At 33.3% G+C, this 22,744-nt stretch overlaps 1 protein-coding gene and 1 long non-coding RNA gene across 2 annotated transcripts; both read left to right on the top strand.

Moving 5' to 3' along the window:
- The first annotated feature begins 2,207 nt into the window (after positions 1–2,207).
- LOC109184363 lies at positions 2,208–6,835 on the top strand. The gene is made up of 3 exons (XR_002054754.1): positions 2,208–2,219; positions 4,347–4,353; positions 6,753–6,835. It is a non-coding gene; the product is annotated as an uncharacterized LOC109184363 (long non-coding RNA).
- Positions 6,836–11,940: 5,105 nt separating this feature from the next.
- Positions 11,941–13,239, top strand: LOC109184298 (G-type lectin S-receptor-like serine/threonine-protein kinase At4g27290). Its single transcript, XM_019334294.1, has one exon. The coding sequence runs from the start codon at positions 11,941–11,943 to the stop codon at positions 13,237–13,239; it is 1,299 nt and encodes a 432-aa protein (XP_019189839.1).
- The last annotated feature ends 9,505 nt before the right edge of the window (positions 13,240–22,744 follow it).

Raw genomic sequence — 22,744 nt, forward strand, 5'->3', positions numbered from 1 at the left:
CAAATAGTTCCACAAAAGAACAACGAGAAGTCAAAAGGCCAAATACCGAGTCAAAAGAATCACGGGGAACAAATCCCGATCCAACTCCACTCGTGTACCCGCGGGTGAACCCACGGGTAGTGCCCCACCCGTGGTTCCGCCCGCGGGAACACATTCGCACAGGGTATTGTACCCGCGGGTAGGCCGGCGGGCAGTTCCGCTCGCGGGAACATTCCTGTTCCACAACAAATCCCTTCGGGGATTTTCTTCTCCAAACATAAATTCAAGTCCAAAACATGCCAAATCTCACCCAACAAAACAAAATGACTTGAACCATGGAAAATGCCAAGCAATGGCACAAAGGAACCCTAAACACAAGCTCTAGATATGCAATATCACAAGACAAATACATAAACTCTCACAGTTCATAGCAGAACACAAGTAGAATCCAAGAAATCACATATAGGTAAGCAAAATAGGTTTTGTAGAGCATGGGTTACCTCTTGTAGACCAAAAGACTTCACTTTACACCACAACAAGCTCCCCACAAAGCTTACTTTCCAAACCCACTTCAAGATCAAACCAAAAGATCATAAAGATCCTACCTTTAAGAAAAAAACAACTAAGATGGAACCAAAAACACAAGATGAACTTAGATCTTACCCTCCTAGATGCCCAAATAGGTGAAAGGTTGAATCTTGGAAGCAAATCCTGGAATCTTGACAAGGGTCTCAACTTGGCTTGGAGAATAAGCTACACTCATTTTCTATAGAGAAGGTAGAGCTAATTTCTAAGAATTGTAGGGAATGAAATGAAGAAGTCTTCTAGGTTAGGTTACAATACTAACTCTTGGTGAAAAGTCAAGAATACCCTTACTAACCCTTAGAAAGTGTAAGGAACAAGGGAACTCCCCTCAAAGCTCAAGGTACAACACAACTTTAAGGTTGGCTAGTCAAATACTAGTCCTTGAGTATTAAAAATCAGAATTTTAGGAATTAATTCTTCAAATAAAATAGGATTAATTACTCAATTAATCCATGGATTGAATGTGGATTTTTGGGGTGTCACATAGGGCTACGGCTCTTGCCATTCGCCGTGCCCTAAGCTCGTGCCTCCACGGGGCTGGCCAACGGTCCCTGCCTAGGGCTATTGGCTAGCTCCGTTACTCATCTGGTGCACACTGTCTTGTGCACCAGTGAGATTCATCTTCACCTGTAATGCAATTTCAGGCAATCAAACACTCCCAAATCCTTAAGAACACATCATAGATCAACAATGGATCACTTACTAGCTCAACGACAACAATAATTTAGCATTTCTAAGCATTTCAAAAAATAAATAGACTTCACAGAGTCTGTAAAAGCTTTGGGAGTCCATGGGGTTATACCTTTGTAGTTTCCTCCTTTTTGCTGGGATTCCACCTTCTTCCCAAGCTAGCTACACCCTCCTTCACCTCCTAAACATCTCAAACAAACCATACAACAACCTTAAGACTAAGTTCTCGGAGAGGTAGGATAGAAGGAATGCAGAGAAGAAATGGATGGCTAAGATTGGATGAGAGTAGCTATGAAACTTACTGTGCTTTCCTTTGGTTTTCTTGCAGAGCTTTTGGGGAAGACAAGGTTGGGAATCAAGAGGCAAAGGTCTGATGTCTTTCTAATTTATAGGGGCATTAAACCCTAGGAGAAACCACAATGATTGGTGGAGGGCAAAAATGGCAAAAGTTGGCTAAAAATTGTATCAGGCAAAAGGGTTGGATGCTTGTGGTCCACCAAGCTTCATAGACCAAGTCTAGATTTAAGATTTGAAATAGTTTAAGGGTTTAGAGTGAATTTCACAAAAATGATTTCTAGAATAACACTTGGTTTAGGCTTCTTAGATTTCTCCTGGTTTCACTCATAATGATTTTCAGTTCAAAACTTGGTACGCAATGTACCCGGAAACTTAGGATTTTTAGAAATAGATAATTCTCGGTGTTGGATTTATTTAAAATGTCACTAAAACAATTTATTTCCACACTGTGTTTATCGCAAAAATTTTGTAGGAGTGAAAAAAACGGCTATTTTGGAATTTCTTAAAATCGAATTTAGAAAATTAAATTTTGGGTTGTCACAAGAACTATGGCACCAACATTAGATTGCGTAGAACCTAAACTCTCAATCCCTAAGTCGGGTGAGGCATTCTATCAAACACAAGGCCGGCGGTCTACCTTCCTCTCCCGAGCCTAGCCCTCTCGGATCGTATGCCGGGGATTGCAAGGGCAAGACTAAGGAAATTAAGTGCAATCTCTTGTTATTCCCCCACTCTCACACTCATCTATCCATTGGAGCTCTCAATGGATAGAGATCAATATGCACACCTCTACAACATAGGCATTTAATATCTAGCCATACATCAATTCTTATCATCTAATCTATACAAAGCATGAATACACAATCATGAATCAGTTCCAATCCAAATCCTAGAAATCTAGCAACTCATCATTATTAATAGATTGAAAGCACAATGAAAGAGTTTCAAGATAACACAATAGAGTATAGAATTGAAAGCTTAAGAGAGTAGGGTTACCCAATCTCCAATGCAATTGCGATCCAATCTTCAAGAGTTGTAGATCAATGAGTGTAGATAGGAAAATGGAAATCTAATCTAAAAACCCTAATCTAAGAATGCTAAGATCTGAACTCTATGAGAAGAAAAATGATAAAAAAAAAAAAAAAAAAGTAGTCTCCCTCGTAGCCCAATTACAAGCCTCTAAATAGAGGCCAAATTCTGTAATTTCCACACTGGGTAGTCCAACGCACGTTGGACGGATGCGTTGGACTTTTTGTTTCCCGTCCACGCAAGGCCAACAAGCGTTGGAGCTATTCGTGGAATTCTCTGTTGATAATTAGCCACTTTTTCCTTCACAAAAGTTGTAGTCCTTGAAGTTGTCGAACCATGTCCACTTGAATCACCTTGTTTGGACACTCCTAGCTCAAGATATGCTCCAGTTACCGAACTGTCGCCTGAATGCCCTATAATTAACAATGTTTTGCTATTTCCTACAAACGCAATCACAATTAGTCCTTGCTCCTAACTTCTATCAAAGTAAGTCATTCTAAACATGTATTATGCTCAAAAGATTCCAAATATTGCTCAATATGCCTCTTAATTACCTCACTAAATGTAGCATCTTTGGCACTTATCATAGTTTCCACACTTTATTCTTGTTCGTCCTCGAGCAAGGTTTCAATTCAACTCAAGGAATGATAAGTGGTAAAGATACTTGATGCAAATTCAATCAGTCAAACGGTCAATCAAGAAAGGTGTGTGACACAATGGAGGGGGTGAAATCCCTCATGCTATCAAACAATTGTGTTGATCATGTGCCATACTTTGTAATTCAAGGAATTTTCTAATGAATCAAAAAACCCTAGCAAAAGGATGAAAATAAGCTCAATGGAACACACTCTCCACACCAATTCAAGCATGCAAAAATTTTGAATTCACCTCCTATATTCTATGGGCCTTCAAGCCGAACCCACTAGTGGGAACGATGTGCACACCCCAACCAAAACGCCAAATGTAACACCCCGTGTTGTGGCCTTCAATCTCGAATTAATTATTTAATTAATTCCGTTAATAACAATTAAAAAGGATTTAATTTGGTTAGGATTCCCTTTAATTAATTAATGCGGTCCACCATGGATCGTGGACCCTTGCCTAAACTAGAGTCCTAAGCCTATTAGGAATAAAGAGAGTAAACCTTTTACTAGTCAGATTCTAATTAGGAATCCTAGGCCTATATATCTATTAGGAATAAAGAAAGTAGGCCTTTACTATTCAGATTATGACTAGGATTCCTGATTCTATAAATAGGGGATTAGAAAGCAATTAGAACCCGTACCACCCATAGTTATATTACACGAAAATATTCCCGGGAGATTCCCCACCACCAAGCCTAGGGAGGTTAATCGGATGAAAATCTTAGAGAAGAACCTTAGTAGCCAAGGATTCTGATTAAGGCGAAGAGGTAACCTATGTCTCAACAAAACCTATTTTCCTTGCTATAATCTTCTTCTTTGGCTCTTTTTGATATACAATTCTATGCTTGTGTCTTGATAAATATTTTATGATGATTATGATATGATCTTGATGTTGATGAGATGATCTTATGTGTTGATCTTGATAATCTTGATGATTATGAGAAGATCTTGATAATTGTGTGTCGTTCTTGATAAATCTTGATGTTCTCGATTTTAAAGATAAAGTATAATTTTGTGATTTAAATATGATTAGAGCCCTAGGTTAAATTGTGAATTTCGTATTGTGATATTCTTGGTATATTTGGATGGTATTTCGCATGATCGGGTGTTAATTATGTTTAGAAGTCATGTTAGGATGTATTTGAATGTGATTCTTGGTTTTGATCCATTATTTGACTACATGGTGTCTTCGTTTGTGTTTAAAAGTGTCTAAACATGGTTTCGGGTTCCACGAATGATCCCGGGACCAAAGTATCGCAAAAGAGTCAGTGGGGGGTAGGGGAACCCGCCACCTACCCGCTGCCCCTATGGGCGTCGCCGGCAGCGGGCAACCGACTGCCCGCCGGGTACCCGCTGCCCAGCAGTTCGCCGCCGGCAGGTGGTCCTCCACCCGCTGGCCACCCGCTTGTTCCTCCCAGTGCGGAATGGTGGTTTTTCCCGTTTGATGTTTCCCCGACCCCCGAGGTGTCCCAACGGACAACGTTTTCGTGCCTGAGTCTAGTTTGATGTTTCGGGTACCATTCGTAGGATAAAGGAGTCTTGTGTATTGCATGCTAGTTGAATTGGTATCCCGTTGGCCTAGGTGAAAGACGTATGAACCCCTTAGGAATATTCCTAGTATGTGGATGACCACGCATAAGTTTACTTATACGTTTTCTCCCCTTTCCCAATGTGCTAATTTGGGTTGCATGTGCTTGCTATGTGTTATGTGTGCATGATACCCCAATTTGATTGCGATCAAATTGGCTATACGGGCAGTTGGATGGGTTGAGAACCATCGGCTGTTAACCAGGCCGGTTGCGATCGGGCAAGTATATAAATATTATATAGGGCTGCGGTACACTGTTCGGTTGCGATTAAACGCTATACATGAGCTGCGGTTCATAATCTGGTTGCGATCAGAAATACACTTTTGAGTTGCGGTCCATCGTTTGGTTGCGATCAAACGTTATGATGAGCTGCGGTTCATCGGTTGGTTGCCATCAACCCCTTCGTGTTGCGATACGAGGCAGGGTGCTGCGGGGCCGTGTTAGCGCTATATGTGCTGACCCTCATGTATGGGCATGTGATTGGTCCTGTGGCGCCACCAAAGTGTGCTTATGTGTTGAGATAATGATGGAATAATGATGTGAATGATGTTAAATAAGATTGTGACCTTAGGATATATGCTAGTATCTTTATATGCATGATTATATCTGTTGAATATGTTTGTCCCTACTTGTTGAGTCTATTCACGATTTTAAAACTAGAGTCTGCTAAGTATATATCTTCCGACTTCAAAATGGTTTTCCTATATATATATATATATATGTATACATACACATATATATATATATATATATACATGTATATATATATATATATATATATATATATATATATATATATATATACATGTATATATATATATATATATATATATATATATATATATATATATATATATATGTATGTATATATATATACATACATATATATATATATATATATATATATATGTATGTATATATATATATACATACATATATATATATATATATATATATATATATATATATATATATATATATATATATATATATATATTATATATATATATATATACATACATATATATATATATATATATATATATATATATATATATTATATATATATATATATATATATATATACATACATATATATATATATATATATATATATATATATATATATATTATATATATATATATATATATATATACATACATATATATATATATATATGTATGTATACACATACATATATATATATATATATATATGTATGTATACACATACATATATATATATATATATATATATATATATATATATATATATATATATATATATATATATATATATATATATATATATATATACATGTATACATGTATATATATATATATATATATACATGTATACATGTATATATATATATATATATATATATATATATATACATGTATACATGTATATATATATATATATATATATATATATATATATATATATATATATATATATATATACATATATATATATATATATATATATATATATATATGTATACCTATATTGTATTTTAACGCGTTGGAGTGGGTTACCAGCATTATTCGCTGAACAGATATATTTGGTTTTCAGGCACAGATGAGTAGCTCTGGAGAGCGCTAGAGGACCGAGGCTTAGTTAGCTAGTTTCCCATTCGACCTGCGTGCCATATTGATGTATTGACTTTGTTTTGAGGATATTTAGATAGAATAGCCTGTGCATCTGAGTTCTCTAACTCAAATGTGGTATAGCACCCGACAATTATGTTTAGTTTATGCTCTGAATTAATAAGAGATTACCTTTATTATATAAGTTTTAAAAGTTTCGAAAATCTGGGGTGTTACACCAAAGCCCATAAATATAAAAGTAAGTGAGGTGTGGCATGGACCTCTCCCCACCAATTGGCTTAGACGAGCTCTCTTCTCTTCTCATCCCCCTAGAATCGTTACCGAGCGGCCCGACTTCACATGGAGCTCCATGCTTTTTCGAAGGTCAGTGCTATGGGTGCCCTGTTTCCAGCGGGGTGGCTCACCTCCACTCTCTCTTCTCGTCTCCTAGAACATCGCCCTTGAGACAACCGACTTCATGTAGAGCTCTACAATTTTTCAAAGACAGTGTAATGGATTTGCGGTCAAATTCTATCGAGACGGCTCACCATGTTTCTTCTCTCAAGGGGTGGCCATTGTTTTTGGTCTTAGCCTTTTTCACGTTCTTCATTTCACACTTCAATCCCTCATGCCTTTTTCTTGGGCTTTGGGATTTACACTCAATTCTCAGCAAAGGCTCACCTTTTGCCCCATGCATTACCAAGATTTTGTTCGTTTCAGGCTTCGCTTACATCTATATTTCTAAAGTTGAGGGGTACACACTCCCACTTCGAGAGTTCCTTGACTAAGGTCCAAATAATATAAGAGGTGAATAACATGCAAGCATACAAAAGATATAAACCTATTTGGCTCTATGCAATTCTCAAATGGTGTAAAGAGCTAACTTCCAAATAATATTTCAAGAATTAAACATTTTTGACACATCACCAACACATTTCTAAGATAGTATGAACAATGACACACTCTCCATCAAGACACACAATCATCAATCATGAACCATTCAATCAATCGAATTTACAAACAACCAAGCACAAAGTACGTCCTTTCCACACTTCACAATAAACATCGTCCTCGATGTTACTTTAAGCACTAGGTGGAAAAAAGGAGCACGGGTCAAAATATACTGAGGTGAAAGTCCCTTTCCACACTTTAGGATTGTTTCCACGCTTTAGAAATGTTTCCGAGACTTGGGGAGTGCAACAAAAGACAATGTGAATGAGATATGCTAGCAAATGTTTGCAAAACCCATTTTCCACACTTTAGGAATAAAGATCGGGGCAAATTTAAAGAGTAAGTGATAGAGGAAATAAATGTTTTTAGATAGTTTTTCAGCTAGCTAGGCGTGACAAACAAAGGTTTAGAAGTATATATTCTTGACAATACAATTAACATTATTCAAATATAATAATATTAAATTCTCCCCTTAGGTTCATCTCCTAACTCCTATATCACCAATAAAACTTTTTATACAGAGATGATTTTCTAACAATGGATTTAGTATAAGAATTGAATAAAAAAAATAATGTATAAAACGTAGTAATTCAGGAGAATAAAGTAGCATATTTCTACCAAAAATATTCCATATGAGAGTCAAATAGAAAAATGATTGAAACAAGATCAGAGCAATCATATTTTCGAAAAAGACGAGAGCAATCATTAATTGCTATGTTGTTTTAGTTGTTGACAGTTAGTGTTCGGTAAGCGTTTGTTTATGTTTGTTTATTAAGGTAAACGAACATTAAAAAAACAAAATTTAGAGCTCGATTTATAAACGAACAAAGTCTGGATAGTTGTAAGCTCATTTGCTAAGAGATCGTGAACAAGCTCGTTTGTGTTCGTTTAATAATGTTCACGAACAAGCTTGCTTAGTATTCGTTTAATAATGTTCGCAGACAAGTTCGTTTGTGTTCGTTTAGTATTTGTTTCTATTCTGTTTGTAATTGTGTTACTTGTTTGATTATTTTTTGTGAACATATATTATTTTTTGTTCACGAACGAATTGTGATCATGAACATATTAATATGTTTGGTTATTAAGCATTCACGAACGTGTTTATGAACATAAATGAACATGTTCACAAATATTAATGAACATATTCATGAATGTGCTTGTTAACAAACATGTTTGTGAACGTCTTCGTTAATGTTAAAGAAAATGTTCGTGAGCGTGTTCGTTAATGTTAACGAACACGTTCGTGAACGTGTTCACGAACGTTAACAAACACTAATGAACGCTTAACAAATGAACACGAACAGAATTTTCAAAAACCTTAACAAACGAACATGAACACTCCAAAAACCTTAACAAACGAACACGAACAACCTCTGTTCGTTTATGTTCGGTTCGTTATCAGCCCTAAACATAATGTACATTATTCTAAAACATAATATATATTATATTATCCTAGATATTTCATTATTCTAACACGTAATGTACATTATTTTAATACATAATGTACATCATTATAACATTTAATATATATTATTTTAACACATAATATACATTATTTTTATTCATAATATTTATGATGATATTTTGAACCGTAGTCCACACTATGGACAACGGTCCAAGCAATAATTTGCCATCGTTGAAATAGCCAACGCGGGGTTGAGCAATTAATGTGGTGTAGTACGTGGTAGAGAAGACGAAGACCAGAGACCATAGATAATAGTGCGTAATAGATACTCCGATAGATCAATACATGTCTATTAATGCGAAAGATATACTCCACTCGATAATAATATGAATGAAGTAGAATAATTCGCATGGGCAGCTCAACTGATTATAAAGATGAAAAGTTGAAAGAATAATTGGGGATTGTCTCATCAGCGGTAGTATGAGAGCAACCTCTCAAAGTGAGGAGGCTCCTTGTGCGCAGTAAGCAAATGTCTAGTCTCTGTGGTTCATGTTCAGTTGAGTTACCATGATTTACATCCTCCTATTTAGAAAGGAGATCAATTGTATTTATGGCAGGGAAGACTCGTCTAGTTTAGGCCCTTATACACCTTGAAAAAGCCATATACACGCACAAAGCAATACAAAATGTTATTTTTCTGATCACCGTGTTCTATTTTTCCGGTTGTGTTGGCCCGTCGTTTGACTACTTCGATTGTACGTCAATAAAACCAACAATAAATTTAGGCTTTGTTTGGTAGAGTTGTTTTAAATGACAAATAAGATATAAGCTATGTTTGGTAAAACATGGGAACTTAATATAATCCTGACTTTTTAACTTTTTTTTTATTGATTTATAAAATAATATTATCTACCATTCATTAATGAAAATCCTAATATCTTAATTTATCATTTTTATGTCTTTGTACATTTATAGCTAATTCAACAATTAATTTTACCAAACATTTTAATTTCAATTAGTTAACTTATTAACTATTGTTTTTTCAACTTTCAGCTTTTAGCTAGCTTTTCAACTAGGCGTGCGAAGCAAAGCTTTAGAAGTATATTTTCTTGACAATATGTAGCATTTTGCAAATATAAAAATATTAACTTCTCCTCTTAGGTTGATCTCCTAACTCCTATGTCGTTGAATATTATGAGTAAGAAGAATGAATATTATGTGTTAGAATAATGTGAATTACGTGTTAAAATCATGCACATTATGTTTTAGAATATAAAACTTCTAAGGTAATATAATGTAAATTATGTTTGATAATAATGTACATTATATTTTAAAATAATGTACATTATGAGTTATAAAAATGTATGTTGCAGCGAATTACGTGAAAAAAAAAACGTCATCGTTTTTGAACGGTCCATACAGCTGTGTGGACTACGATCCATGCAATAACTATTGGGGTTGAGCAATTAATATGGTGTAGTGGTAGATAAGAAGAAGACCAAAGACCATAGATAATAGTGCGTAATAGATACTCCGATAGATCAATACATGTCTATTAATGCGAAACATATACTCCATTTGATAATAATATGAATATGAATGAAGTAGAATAGCCCGCATGAGTAGCTCAATTGGTTATAGAGATGAAAGTTTGGAAGAATAACTAGGGATCGAGTCTATTCCCAATGGCAATATAGGAGCAACCTCTCAAAGTGAGGGAGGCTCCTTGTCCACAGTAAGCAAAGGAAGGACCTCTCAAAGTGAGGGAGGCTCCTTGTCCACAGTAAGCAAAGGAAGGAAATTAATTGTATTTATGGCAAGACTTGTCTACGTTACACCCTACACTGTGCGCCTCGCGCATTCCAAAACGACGTCGTTGTGTGGAGAGTCGACGCGATAGAGTATATGTGTATTATGTACATTTTTTAAAACGATTATGTACATTCGAACACGCGATTTTTTTAAAAAGTTAAAAGTTTATATGTATTCTGTTATATAATTATGTACATTCTCATATACAATTATGTACATTTTAATATACAATTATGTACATTTTCAAAACATGATTTTTTTTTTTTAACAAGTTAACAGCAAATACGGAAAATTAAAATTTCCAAAAAAAAAAAAAAAGAAGTGCAAAACGACATCGTTTTGCACCAGGGCGCATAATGTAATGTTCGCCCTGATGCACAATATAAATTGCCTTGAAAAAGTCATATACACGCACAAAGCAATACAAATTAAAGCGTTATTTTTCCGATCACCATGTTCTATATTCCCGGTTGTGTTGGTCCACCGTTTGACTACTTCGATTATCAATAAAACTAACATTAAACTTAGGCTTTGTTTGGTAAAGTTATTTTAAATTACAAATAAGATATAAGCTATGTTTGTTAAAAGTGGGAACTTAATATAATCTTGGGTTTTTAACTTTTTTTTTTTTTTTGATTTATTAAAATGATACCATCTACCATTCATTAATCAAAATCCTAATATCTTAATTTATACTTTTTAAGTCTTTGTATAATTATACATTTATAGCTAATTCAACAATTAATTTTACCAAACATTTTAATTTCAATTAGTTAGCTTATTAACTATTACTTTTTCAGCTTTAAGCGAAACAAAGCTTTTGAAGTATATTTTCTTGACAATACAAGTAGCATTTTGCAAATAGAAAAATATTAACTTCTCCTCTTAGGTCGATCTCCTAACTCCTATGTCGTTGAATATTATGAGTAAGAATAATGAATATTATCTGTTAGAATAATGTATATTATGTGTTAGAATAATGTAAATTGCGTGTTAAAATAATGTACATTACATTTTAGAATATTAAACTTCTGGGGTAATATAATGTAAATTATGTTTGATAATAATGCACATTATATTTTAAAATAATATAAATTATAAGTTATAAAAACGTATGTTGCAACGGATCACGTGAAAAACGATACACAAAACGTCATCGTTTTTGGACCTTGATCCACACAACTGTGTAGACTACGGTTCATGCAATAACTATTGGGGTTGAGCAATTAATATGGTGTAGTGGTAGATAGACGAAGACCAAAGACCATAGATAATACTCCGAGTCTCCGATAGATCAAGACATGTCTATTAATGCGTAACAGATACTCCATTTGATAATAATATGAACGAAGTAGAATAGAAAAAGATGAAAGAAAAAACTGTTTCCTCAATGGGAAATGATGTCCTGTTGTTCATAGCTATGATACTCTTAGTTTCAATTCAGAAGATTTGTTATGCAGGGGATACCATTGACTCCACTCACATCCTTAAAGATGGTGAAACCATTGCTTCTTCTGGTGGAACTTTTGAGTTGGGATTTTTTAGCCCAAACAATTCATCGAATCGCTACGTTGGCATATGGTACAAGCAATTGCCTATCCGCACCGTAGTATGGGTTGCCAATAGAGATGTTCCCATCACCAATATATCATCAGTGGTCTTGCAGATGTTCAATACAGGCGAGCTAGCTCTTGTTGGTGGCAACAATTCCATATTTTGGCAAACTAACAGTTCCAAAATCGTGCAAAATCCAGTTGCCAGATTATTAGATTCTGGGAATCTAGTAATTACTGATGCAAATGATAGTAATCCAGAGAATTTTATGGGGCAAAGTTTTCATCATCCTACAGATACTCTTTTGCCAGGCATGATGTTTGGAAAGAATTTCCATACTGGTATTGAGATTATTCTATCATCATGGAAGGCAGAAAACAATCCAGGCTCGGGGGAATATAAACTTCTGGTTGAACCTACAGGATATCCACAAGTGCTCATAAAACGAGGCCGGGAGGAAGTGTTTCGGTCAGGACCATGGAATGGTCTGGAATGGAACGGCTCACCCGGCATGGAAAAGTTGGAAGACATGGCCGAACTGGGTGCAATTGTTAATGCAACTGCGTTTTATGCATACTATAAGGTTTTTGAAACCTCAAAGTTGATAAGGTTAATAATATCAACCTCTGGGACTATACAATTCCATTTATGGGCAGATGGTTCACAGGAATGGAAAATTGTGTTTACTGCACCAACAGACACTTGTGACAGATATGGATATTGTGGAGCATATAGTATCTGTTACTATGATTACTACTCTTCTTGTAGATGTCTGGACAAATTTTTGCCCGAAAATCCAGTAGAATCAGGATGCGTTCGGAGGACACGCTTGAATTGTCAAAATGCATCCTCAGATGGATTCATTAAATATAGTGGTGTCAAGTTGCCAGATACAATGTTTTCATGGTTCAACAGCAGTATGAGCCTTCAAGAGTGTGAGCAAGTTTGCTTGAAGAATTGCAACTGTACAGCTTATTCAAATATGGATATAAGCAATGGAGAAAATAATGGGTGTTTGCTTTGGTTCGGTGATTTGATTGACCTTAGACTGATACCTGAGAAAGAACAAGATCTTTTCATCAGGATGGCTTCTTCTGATTTAGGTATGTAACAATAATTTATTATGAAATTTTCTAAGAGTTTATCCATCATATCATAGCAGTGGCTAATTGTTGAGATTAACAAGAACAAGAAAAATAATAATGACAAAAAGGTAAAAAGACAAGATTTACGTGGTTCGGCAATGTGCCTACATCCACGGGAGTGAAAGTATTCTCTTATTATTTGTGATGGTGATAGCGGTGACACTACCCATAGGGATACAACCAATATATTTATAGGCATCTAATCCTTATACAATAGGTCTACTCGTTTCACTCCTACTCCTAGTATGAGACAAACACTTATTCCTAATCCATATATGAGACAAACTCAACAATCTCCACCTTGGCGAATATGTTCTCTAGGAAAAAAGATAACTCAACAAATCTCCACCTTGGCGAATAAGCCCTTCAGGAGAAAATACTTATCTAACCATCTCCACCTTCGCAAATAAGCCCTTTAGGAGAAAAAACTCATCTCATAGTCTCCCTGGATTAGGACCACCATGTTCATTTAACATCTGGAAACACCCAACAAGTCCAAACAATGTTTGAACTTGTCACTAGTAACTGCCTTTGTAAACATATCTGCTGCATTCTCACTTGTATGAATTTTCTGCAACAAAATCTCACCAGAAGCAACCAACTCTCTGACCTTATGAAACCTTACATCAATATGTTTGGTTCTGGCATGGTATACTTGATTTTTAGCTAAGAAAATGGCACTTTGATTGTCACAATGTAATTGAACTCCATCTTGCTCAATACCCAACTCCTTAATCAAACCTGAAAGCCACAAAGCCTCTTTAGCTGCCTCAGTCACAGCCATGTATTCTGCTTCAGTTGTAGACAAAGCTACAATAGACTGAACTGATGATCTCCAGCAAATAGGACCACCCCCAAGAGTAAAAACATACCCTGTTGTAGAACGTCTATTATCCATGTCACCAGCATAATCAGAATCCACATATCCCATGAGTACATGCTCATTCTGTTGACTCCCAAATACAATACCATACTCCATAGTGCCCCTTAAGTACCGGAGAATCCATTTAACTGCTTCCCAATGCTGCTTCCCAGGTTTAGACATGTACTTACTAACTTGACTAACAGCATGAGCCAAATCAGGTCGAGTACAAATCATTGCATACATTAAACAGCCAACTGCACTAGCATAAGGAACCTTTGCCATATTTTCAATCTCACTAACTGTTTGGGGACACTGACTGGATGAGAGTTTAAAATGATTAGCCAAAGGGGTACTAACCGGTTTAGACTTACTCATCCCAAACCTGTCAAGAATTTTCTCTATATAACTCTGTTGAGTTAGCCACAACTTTCTTGCACCTCTATCCCTGTGAATTTCCATGCCAAGAATTTTCTGTGCAACTCCTAAGTCTTTCATATCAAATTCCTGACCCAACAACACTTTCAATGCAATAATATCATTCATACTCTTAGCAGCAATCAACATATCATCCACATACAGTAACAGAAAAATAAAAGAACCATCACCAAGGCTTTTAACATAGACACAACAATCATACTCACAACGAGTATAGCCAATTTGAATCATGTAAGCATCGAACCGCTTGTACCACTGCCGTGGAGCCTGTTTCAGCCCATACAAAGACCTCTTGAGTCGACAAACCAGATGCTCACCTCCGATTTTAACAAACCCTTCAGGTTGCTTCATGTAAATTTGCTCATCTAGATCACCATGTAGAAAAGCAGTTTTCACATCCATTTGTTCCAAATGCAAATCCCAAATGGCTACCAAAGCAAGTACTAATCTGATAGAAGTATGTTTAACAACAGGAGAAAAAACCTCATCATAATCTATCCCCCTGGTGATAGTGGTGACACTACCCATAGGGATACCCTATATATGTTAAATGAGATCGGTGTTTTAAAATATCAGAAAAACCCTAATTGTTGCAGAACTTCGTCTGTCAAATAAAAACGAAGAATAAACACACATTCTGCAATTTGTTTATATAAATTACTGATTCAATACAAAAATTAAGAATAGAGAATAAACTTATCTTTTTGCAGATCTGCATTTCTTTGGAGATGCTTAATTCTGTACAGTCATACCTACTAAGCAAACACCGGAGAACCCAAAAGAATTGGAGATGAAGGGAGAATATCAGAACGAATCGAAACATAACGAAAGATGAAGTGAGATATCAGAAAGAATCGCACCAGAGAAGATGTGCGTCTCGGTCTGCTACCGGAAAATGCGGGTTAGGGAATACGACGATTTGGTACGTTTGGAGGCGGCGGAGCAGGGCAGCCGGCAGCAAGGGATTCAGGAGATGGAGGACTGGTCTCTGGTCCGGTGACGAGAAGGTTAGTGTTTTGGAGATGGAATTTTGGATCAATTGACCGGCGATTTGGAGATGGGATTTGGAAATACGATATAGATGAAAACCCTAACCTACAGCGAAGAAACTAACTTGAGTAGGAGAGCACGAGAGAATGTGAGCTTGGCCTGAGGACTGGCATCGGTGATGACGAAAGTGAAGATATGAGTAAGCCGAGTCTGTATCGACGGAGGAAGCGAGAGACGGGAGACGGAGAGGTGAGCTGAAGCCGTGGACTGCAAAATGAAGAAGCTGAAACGTTTTGTCCAAATTATACTTAGGATTAGTGTGGGCTAGGCTTTACTCTCTTTAAGTTGGGCTTACAGTATGTAAGGTTAATAAGAATTATATTGGATTGGATCATAATATAAAATATAAATGGGCTGAAAACTGTATATTCATTTGTCTAATTTGTATGATGATCTTAATAATTATTAATTTTTTTTTTTTTGTAGAGCTTAATAATGCATATTTTCTTCATCTCTTCATTTATTTTAGTTGTATGAATGGCTAAATCTTAATCAAAATTAAATTACTGTCTTTTATATACGATTCAAAGTAAACAATGGATTTACCTAGAAGAGCATTTGCTAAGACCATCAATTCATGTATTTATTCATTGGCTTTGAGAAAGTAATTTTGAAAATAATATATTATAAAATTGAAAATATAATATAGTGATAGAGATCACATTTGAAATATCACAAACTGATTTTGTAATGTATTAATGCTCTGAAGCATAAATTAAATTGAAAAACATATGAAATGGAGTTATACACTTATCATTTTGTATATTGGTGCTTTGTGAGTGGCTAAACTTTCAAAAATAAAACTTTGATCACAAATGAAAGAAAAAAGTATCAAAACTATCATATATACAAAATTATAATTATATATTTTGGTTATTGTTTCAAAATTTCTAGATTTTCATACTTTATATTTTTTGTCTTATTATATTATACTGTATATTCTATATATCTCTTCTCTATATATATTAAAGCAAAATAATAGGAGCAAAAAATTCCCGCCCAAACAATACTACGTCGTTTTGAGGAGTATCAAATATTTATATCATTTTGCTTAAAAGAACGTGTAAACTCATCGGTTACCAAATATTTAAACTAAATATTTTGTTTCTACTTATTTTACGCCCAAGATTTTTTTATAAGCCAATCAGATTCAATTTATAAGTTTAAGCCGTGTGTGGTTGAAGATCTCTGTGAAACGGTAGGATACAGAGGCATGCATTGTGGTTGAAGATCATAGAACTCCAAGCTTGGAATTAGGAAAGTACAATGAACAATCGCCATCCTTGAGTAAAATTTGAGGACAATACTTACGCAAGAGAGCAATAAATCTGTAGAAGGAAGAAATTGAGCAAGAGAAATGGAATCGTTGTCGAGAAATAAGAAAGTCAGGTTTCCCCCATCACTTCTCATCTCAAAGAGAAGGAAGAAACTTCTGGCATACTTCATGCTGGGTTTCTAAATGTACTACTCCGTATATATTAATATAATTATATAATTATATTATATATTATTATAAATTATAAAGGTGTAATAATATATGTAAGTTTCCTCTGTGAAGCAACAATTGTTCGAATTATATATATATATATATATATATATATATATATATATATATATATATATATATATATATATATATATATATATATATATATATACACACACACACACATTATAGTATATTATATATAATATAAGTGGATATTGACATTATATTATTTATTAGAATTTTACTTTTTTTATGTTGTTTTGCAAAAGAAATTTATTTATATTAGATGTGTAATAGGACTATGAAATTGTGTTAAATTTTTGAGATATTTATTTAAATAGATGACAAAGAAAATCTAATCCCAAGGTATTATTGGCAGATCAAATATTTTTCAAATAACAAATTATACGATTGGTAAGTTCTTATTGCTAATAACATATATAGAAAGTTATAATCTTAATTAATTTTATAGCAAATCGAGTTCTAATTTTTTGGCCACCAAATTTGCAATATATTTTGTTACGCAATATAGATTACTCATTGGGTTTATGTAATGGTACGAGATTAGTCATTACAAGATTGTCCGAGCATGTTATTGAGGCTAAAATAATGACTGGTGACAATGTCGAGAGTTCAGTGTTGATACCAAGAATGTCATGACTCCATCGGATACAAGATTGTCTTTCAAATTTTAAAGGAGACAATTCCCATTAATATTGTCATATGCAATGACAATAAATAAAAGTCAAGGTCAGACACTATCTCATGTTGGGTTGCTCTTGAAGAAAGAGTGTTTGTACATGACCAATTGTATATTGTTGCATCTAGAGTTAGCAATCTTAAAGGTCTAAAGATTCTAATTTGTAATGAGCTTAACAAGAGTTGTACTTCAACAACTAATGTTGTGTACCATGAAGTTTTCAATAATTTGTAAATAAAATACCAATTTACAATTTAATCATTTCTTTATGTGTAAATTGCAATATACTTGAATCAGTGTTTAACATGTAATATGTGCATTTTATTACATAACATATTGAACAATTATTTAATTTAGTACAATAACAACATATAAAATTAAAATATAATTTATTGACCGTGTATCACACGGGTACCTTTGCAGTTCAAAAACCCAGATCTGTACTCAGATCCGACATGCATGGGTTAATTCTTGCCTATAAGAAATACAGGACATAAATATAAAAATGAATTTCAACAAACTTTAGGATTTCGTAGAAATGGAGTTGAAAGATGAATCCCATAATCGAAATTATTTTGAAACACCTTGAATCGCCCAGAAATTTCTCCTTAAACCTATATGAACAACGATCGGTGTTCAAAATCGAAGAAATGGAATATCAATTTCTTGCGCGAGAGAGCTTCGGATAGCACTTCTCCGATCCGACCAATAAATGTGTCTGAGAAGTCAACTTGCTTGCAAGTAGAAATGCAGAAGAATGAGAGCAAAGGTGGCATAGTTTCTAGAGTCGCAGTCCAACTCTTTCTAACCACAATATATGTATGTATTATATGTAATATATAATATATAATATTATACTCCGTATACTTTATGTATATATATAGTTACCCAACTTCGAAATATGGTAAAAAAAAAATTATATATATATAGTTAAATTATATGTATACATAGTATTTATTTACATTAGGTTCAACGAATGTAGTTTCAAATAATAAATTAATAAATTATATAATAAACATTCAATTGTTTAATTATGTACTTAAAATCCTTATAACATTATATTTTATAAGTTATATTGTATACAAAATTAAGTTCGTTCTAATATTTATTGAAATCATGTAATTAGATACATTACTAATGTTGTATATCATGATGTTTTCAATAATTTGTAATTTTGATAAGTTTTCTTTTTTTAATACCATAACATTAATTACAACTATTTGTAATATACCATTTACATATTATTTTTGTTGAATTCCCATACATATTTCATTTATATGTTATAAATTATAACCGCATTATTTCACACAATTTGTAACATAACATACATACAATTAATACTTTTTAATTTACATACCGTGCAGCGCACGGGTCAAATACTAGTAAGGTATTATAAAGTTTTAAAAAGTTTTGAACGACTCTCTATAAAAGTCAATCAAAATTTATTAAAATCTATCATTTTAAAAGTCTTAAAGACTCTAAAGTCTACAAAATTCATGATTGAATACACCCCTCTAAATATATGCTTTCGTGCATCATAGATCAGAGGAAGTGTCAGGCGCTGACTATGAATTGGATGACGTCCAATTATCTTCAAGCGATTATGTTCAGATTACCATGCTTATCACAGTTAAGCACTCGTAAAGAGAGGAATTGCATTTTTTCCATGTGAAAGTGTTTTTCAACTCCAACGTCTGTCACGAGAGATTATATTACGGTGACCTTGCCTCAAGGGCGTCCGACTATTTCCAAGTCCAGCATACCATATAAAATGTTTTTCAACTCCAACGCGTGTCACGAGGGAGTATAACACGGTGACCTTGACTTGAACGGCGTCTGACTATTTCCAAGACCAGCAATTAGGGATGTCATTCCCTAGTCTCCGTTAGTTCATGTCCCTATCCTTATTCTTTCTGGGATAGGAAATCATTCCTCATCCTCGTCACCGCAAGAAATTTTCGGGGACAGGGAATCTTAGTCTCCAATCAAATTTTAATCAAATTAATATTTTTTTAAAATAATAGTCAAACTAATATAATTCACAATATTTAAATAAAAAATTAAAGGGAGAAGTGTCAAATAGACCCATATACTATTGTCAAGTGCTCAATTCTCACCCTGAACTAAATTAAAGGCTAATTAACCACACTTACCTACTAAATTTGTTCAATTAACTTTTTTTTGCAGGTTACCAATTCAATTATTAAAAAAATAATTTCAAAATAATTTAAAAATTATTAAAAAAAAAAAAAGAATACAGCCACCGGTTGTCATCGCCAGACAGCCGGTGGCTGTATTCTTTTTTATTTTATTTTATTTTATTTTATTTATTTATTTTAATAATTAAATAGGTAACATGTTATTAACCTGTAAAAAAAGTCAATTGAAAAAATTTAACTCGTAGATGGTCCTATTTGACACTTAATTTAGTTCGTGGTGGAAATTGAGCACTTCGCAGTAGTAAATGGACCCATTTGACACTTCGGCCAAAATTAAATAAAAACTTTTACTCCTAGAATTGTTAAATCTTCATCAATTCTCAAAAACTATCAAAATCCAAATGTTAAATATAATAATCAAATAATTTTCATACAAATAATAAAAACATAAATACACAATTATAGAGTACAACACATTCAATACAACATATCTACAATATTATATATTATTATTATTATTATTATTATTATTATTATTATTATTATTATTATTATTATTATTATTATTATTAAAGCAGGGATGACGTGTGTGGGATGGGGAAGGGTATCCCAATCTTCGACGGAGAATTGAAAACATTTCTTGTCCTATTCTTTGAAAGTTTTTCTCCTTTCTTAATCCCCGTTTAAGGTAGAGATGAGTATGGAAGAAATTGTCATCCCAAAACATACCATGTAAAATGTTTTTCAACTCCAACATGTGTCAGTGGCATTATACACAGCGACCTTGACTTGAAGGACGTCCGCTTATCTTCAATTCCAGTATAACATGCCGGGCATACTTAATGACTTGATAAATACAACTTTCTATTATTTTATGCGTCTTTAATGAGTTTTGACTAAATTATTTATAATATAATTTTTCATAGTATTAAGTTTAGTATTATAATATAAAATTTATATATTACAAAATTACTTTAAAAATACTATTAAACACAAATAAAAAAATTCAAATTTAATATAATAAAATATATTAAAGAAATTAAATAAACGAGAAAGAATTTATTTGACCAAAAAAATAATAAACCACACAATTAAAATGACATAAAAGGAAGAAATTACCAATAAAATTATGAATAACGTACATTAATTGAGATTTTTGTGTAGAAAAAAAAAAGCATTACTTAAAATGGAATTTTCCCTTTCATAAATGCATGTATCTATGACGGCAAATTATTGTGTAGACTATGCTCCAAAACGACATCATTTTAATGTTTAAAAAAATTTATTCATCCAAGCGCATGTTAGAATAATGAATATTTTAGAGTAAGATAATATATTTTATGAGTTAGAATAATGTACTTTATATGCATGTGTTAGAATAATAAAATTTCTGGGGTAAGATAATTTATTTTATGAGTTAGAATAATGTACTTTATGTGTTAGAATTATGTATTTTATGAGTTAGAATAATGCCTAATGTACTTTATGTGTTAGAATAATGAAATTTCTGGGGTAAGATAATGTATTTTATGAGTTAAATAATGTACTTTATGTATAAGAATAATGTATTTTATGAGTTAGAATAATGTAATTTGTGTTTTTGGACCGTGGTCCACGCAATAATGATTAGCTAATTAATAATTTCAATACAAACATTGAATATACTTAATGTAGTAAGTAATTTGTGACATTTAAATATAATGGTTTGATGGGTGATGTTCATATGAGAACTAACTTCCCCATGAGTCTGTATGAAACAATCTGGAACATCATGTGTTTAGATAATGTACATTATGCTTTAGAATAATGTATTTTACGATTTTCAATAATATACTTTTTGAGCAAATTATTGTGGACCAGCTGTGTAGACCATGATCCAAAACGACGTCGTTTTGATGTTTAAAAAATCTTGCTCCGTGCTCATGTTAGAATAATGAACATTCAAGGGTAAGATAGTGTATTTTATGAGATAGAATAATGTACTTTATGTGTTAGAATAATTGACTTTATGTGTTAGAATAATGAAATTTATGGGGTAAGAATGTAAGATAATGTATTTTATAAGTTAGAGTAATGTACTTTGTGTTTGAATGATGTATTTTATGAGTTAGAATAATGTATAATTTACTTTATGTGGTAGAATAATGAATTCTGGGGTAAAATAATGTATTTTATGATTTAGAATAATGTATTTTATGTGTTAGAATAATGTATTTTATGAGTTAGAATAATATACTTTGTGTTTTTTGACAGTGGTTCACACTGCTGTGTGGACCACGGTCCATGCAATAATGATAGTCTGACAAGATGCTGAAGTGGTAAATTAACGACTTCTTAGGTAAGAGGATCAGTGCATCTTGCCTCAATTCTTATATGGTGGATTATGGCCCACATAGCGTTGTATGGACCATGGCCTAACACGGTGTCATTTTTTTTTTCTTTTCTTGTTACAGTAAGCCAATAGCGTATCACGTTATAAATATGTATATTGTCAAATGTAATTGTAGTAGAATTAAAATGATACTTTAAAGTGTTACACTATAATGAAACTAGTGTGTATATAAAATAAAACTAAAAAACAGAGCTCATGTAATAACGTATATTGTCAAATGAAATTTAACTGTAATTAAAATGATATTTCAGTGTTACTATAATGAAACTAGCGCAGGTAGAAATAGAAACTAAGGAGCATAGCCAATACATTAATTAACATATATTGTCAAATGAACCTGACGTGTAATTAAAATGATACTTCAGCATTACTATAATGAAA

The sequence above is a fragment of the Ipomoea nil genome, unplaced genomic scaffold (assembly GCF_001879475.1).
Source record: "Ipomoea nil cultivar Tokyo-kokei standard unplaced genomic scaffold, Asagao_1.1 scaffold1259, whole genome shotgun sequence".
NCBI classification, from domain to species: domain Eukaryota; kingdom Viridiplantae; phylum Streptophyta; class Magnoliopsida; order Solanales; family Convolvulaceae; genus Ipomoea; species Ipomoea nil.

Excerpts from the sequence above, each read along its gene's own strand:
- LOC109184298 (XM_019334294.1), top strand. The coding sequence starts at position 11,941 with ATGAAAGAAAAAACTGTTTCCTCAATGGGAAATGATGTCCTGTTGTTC.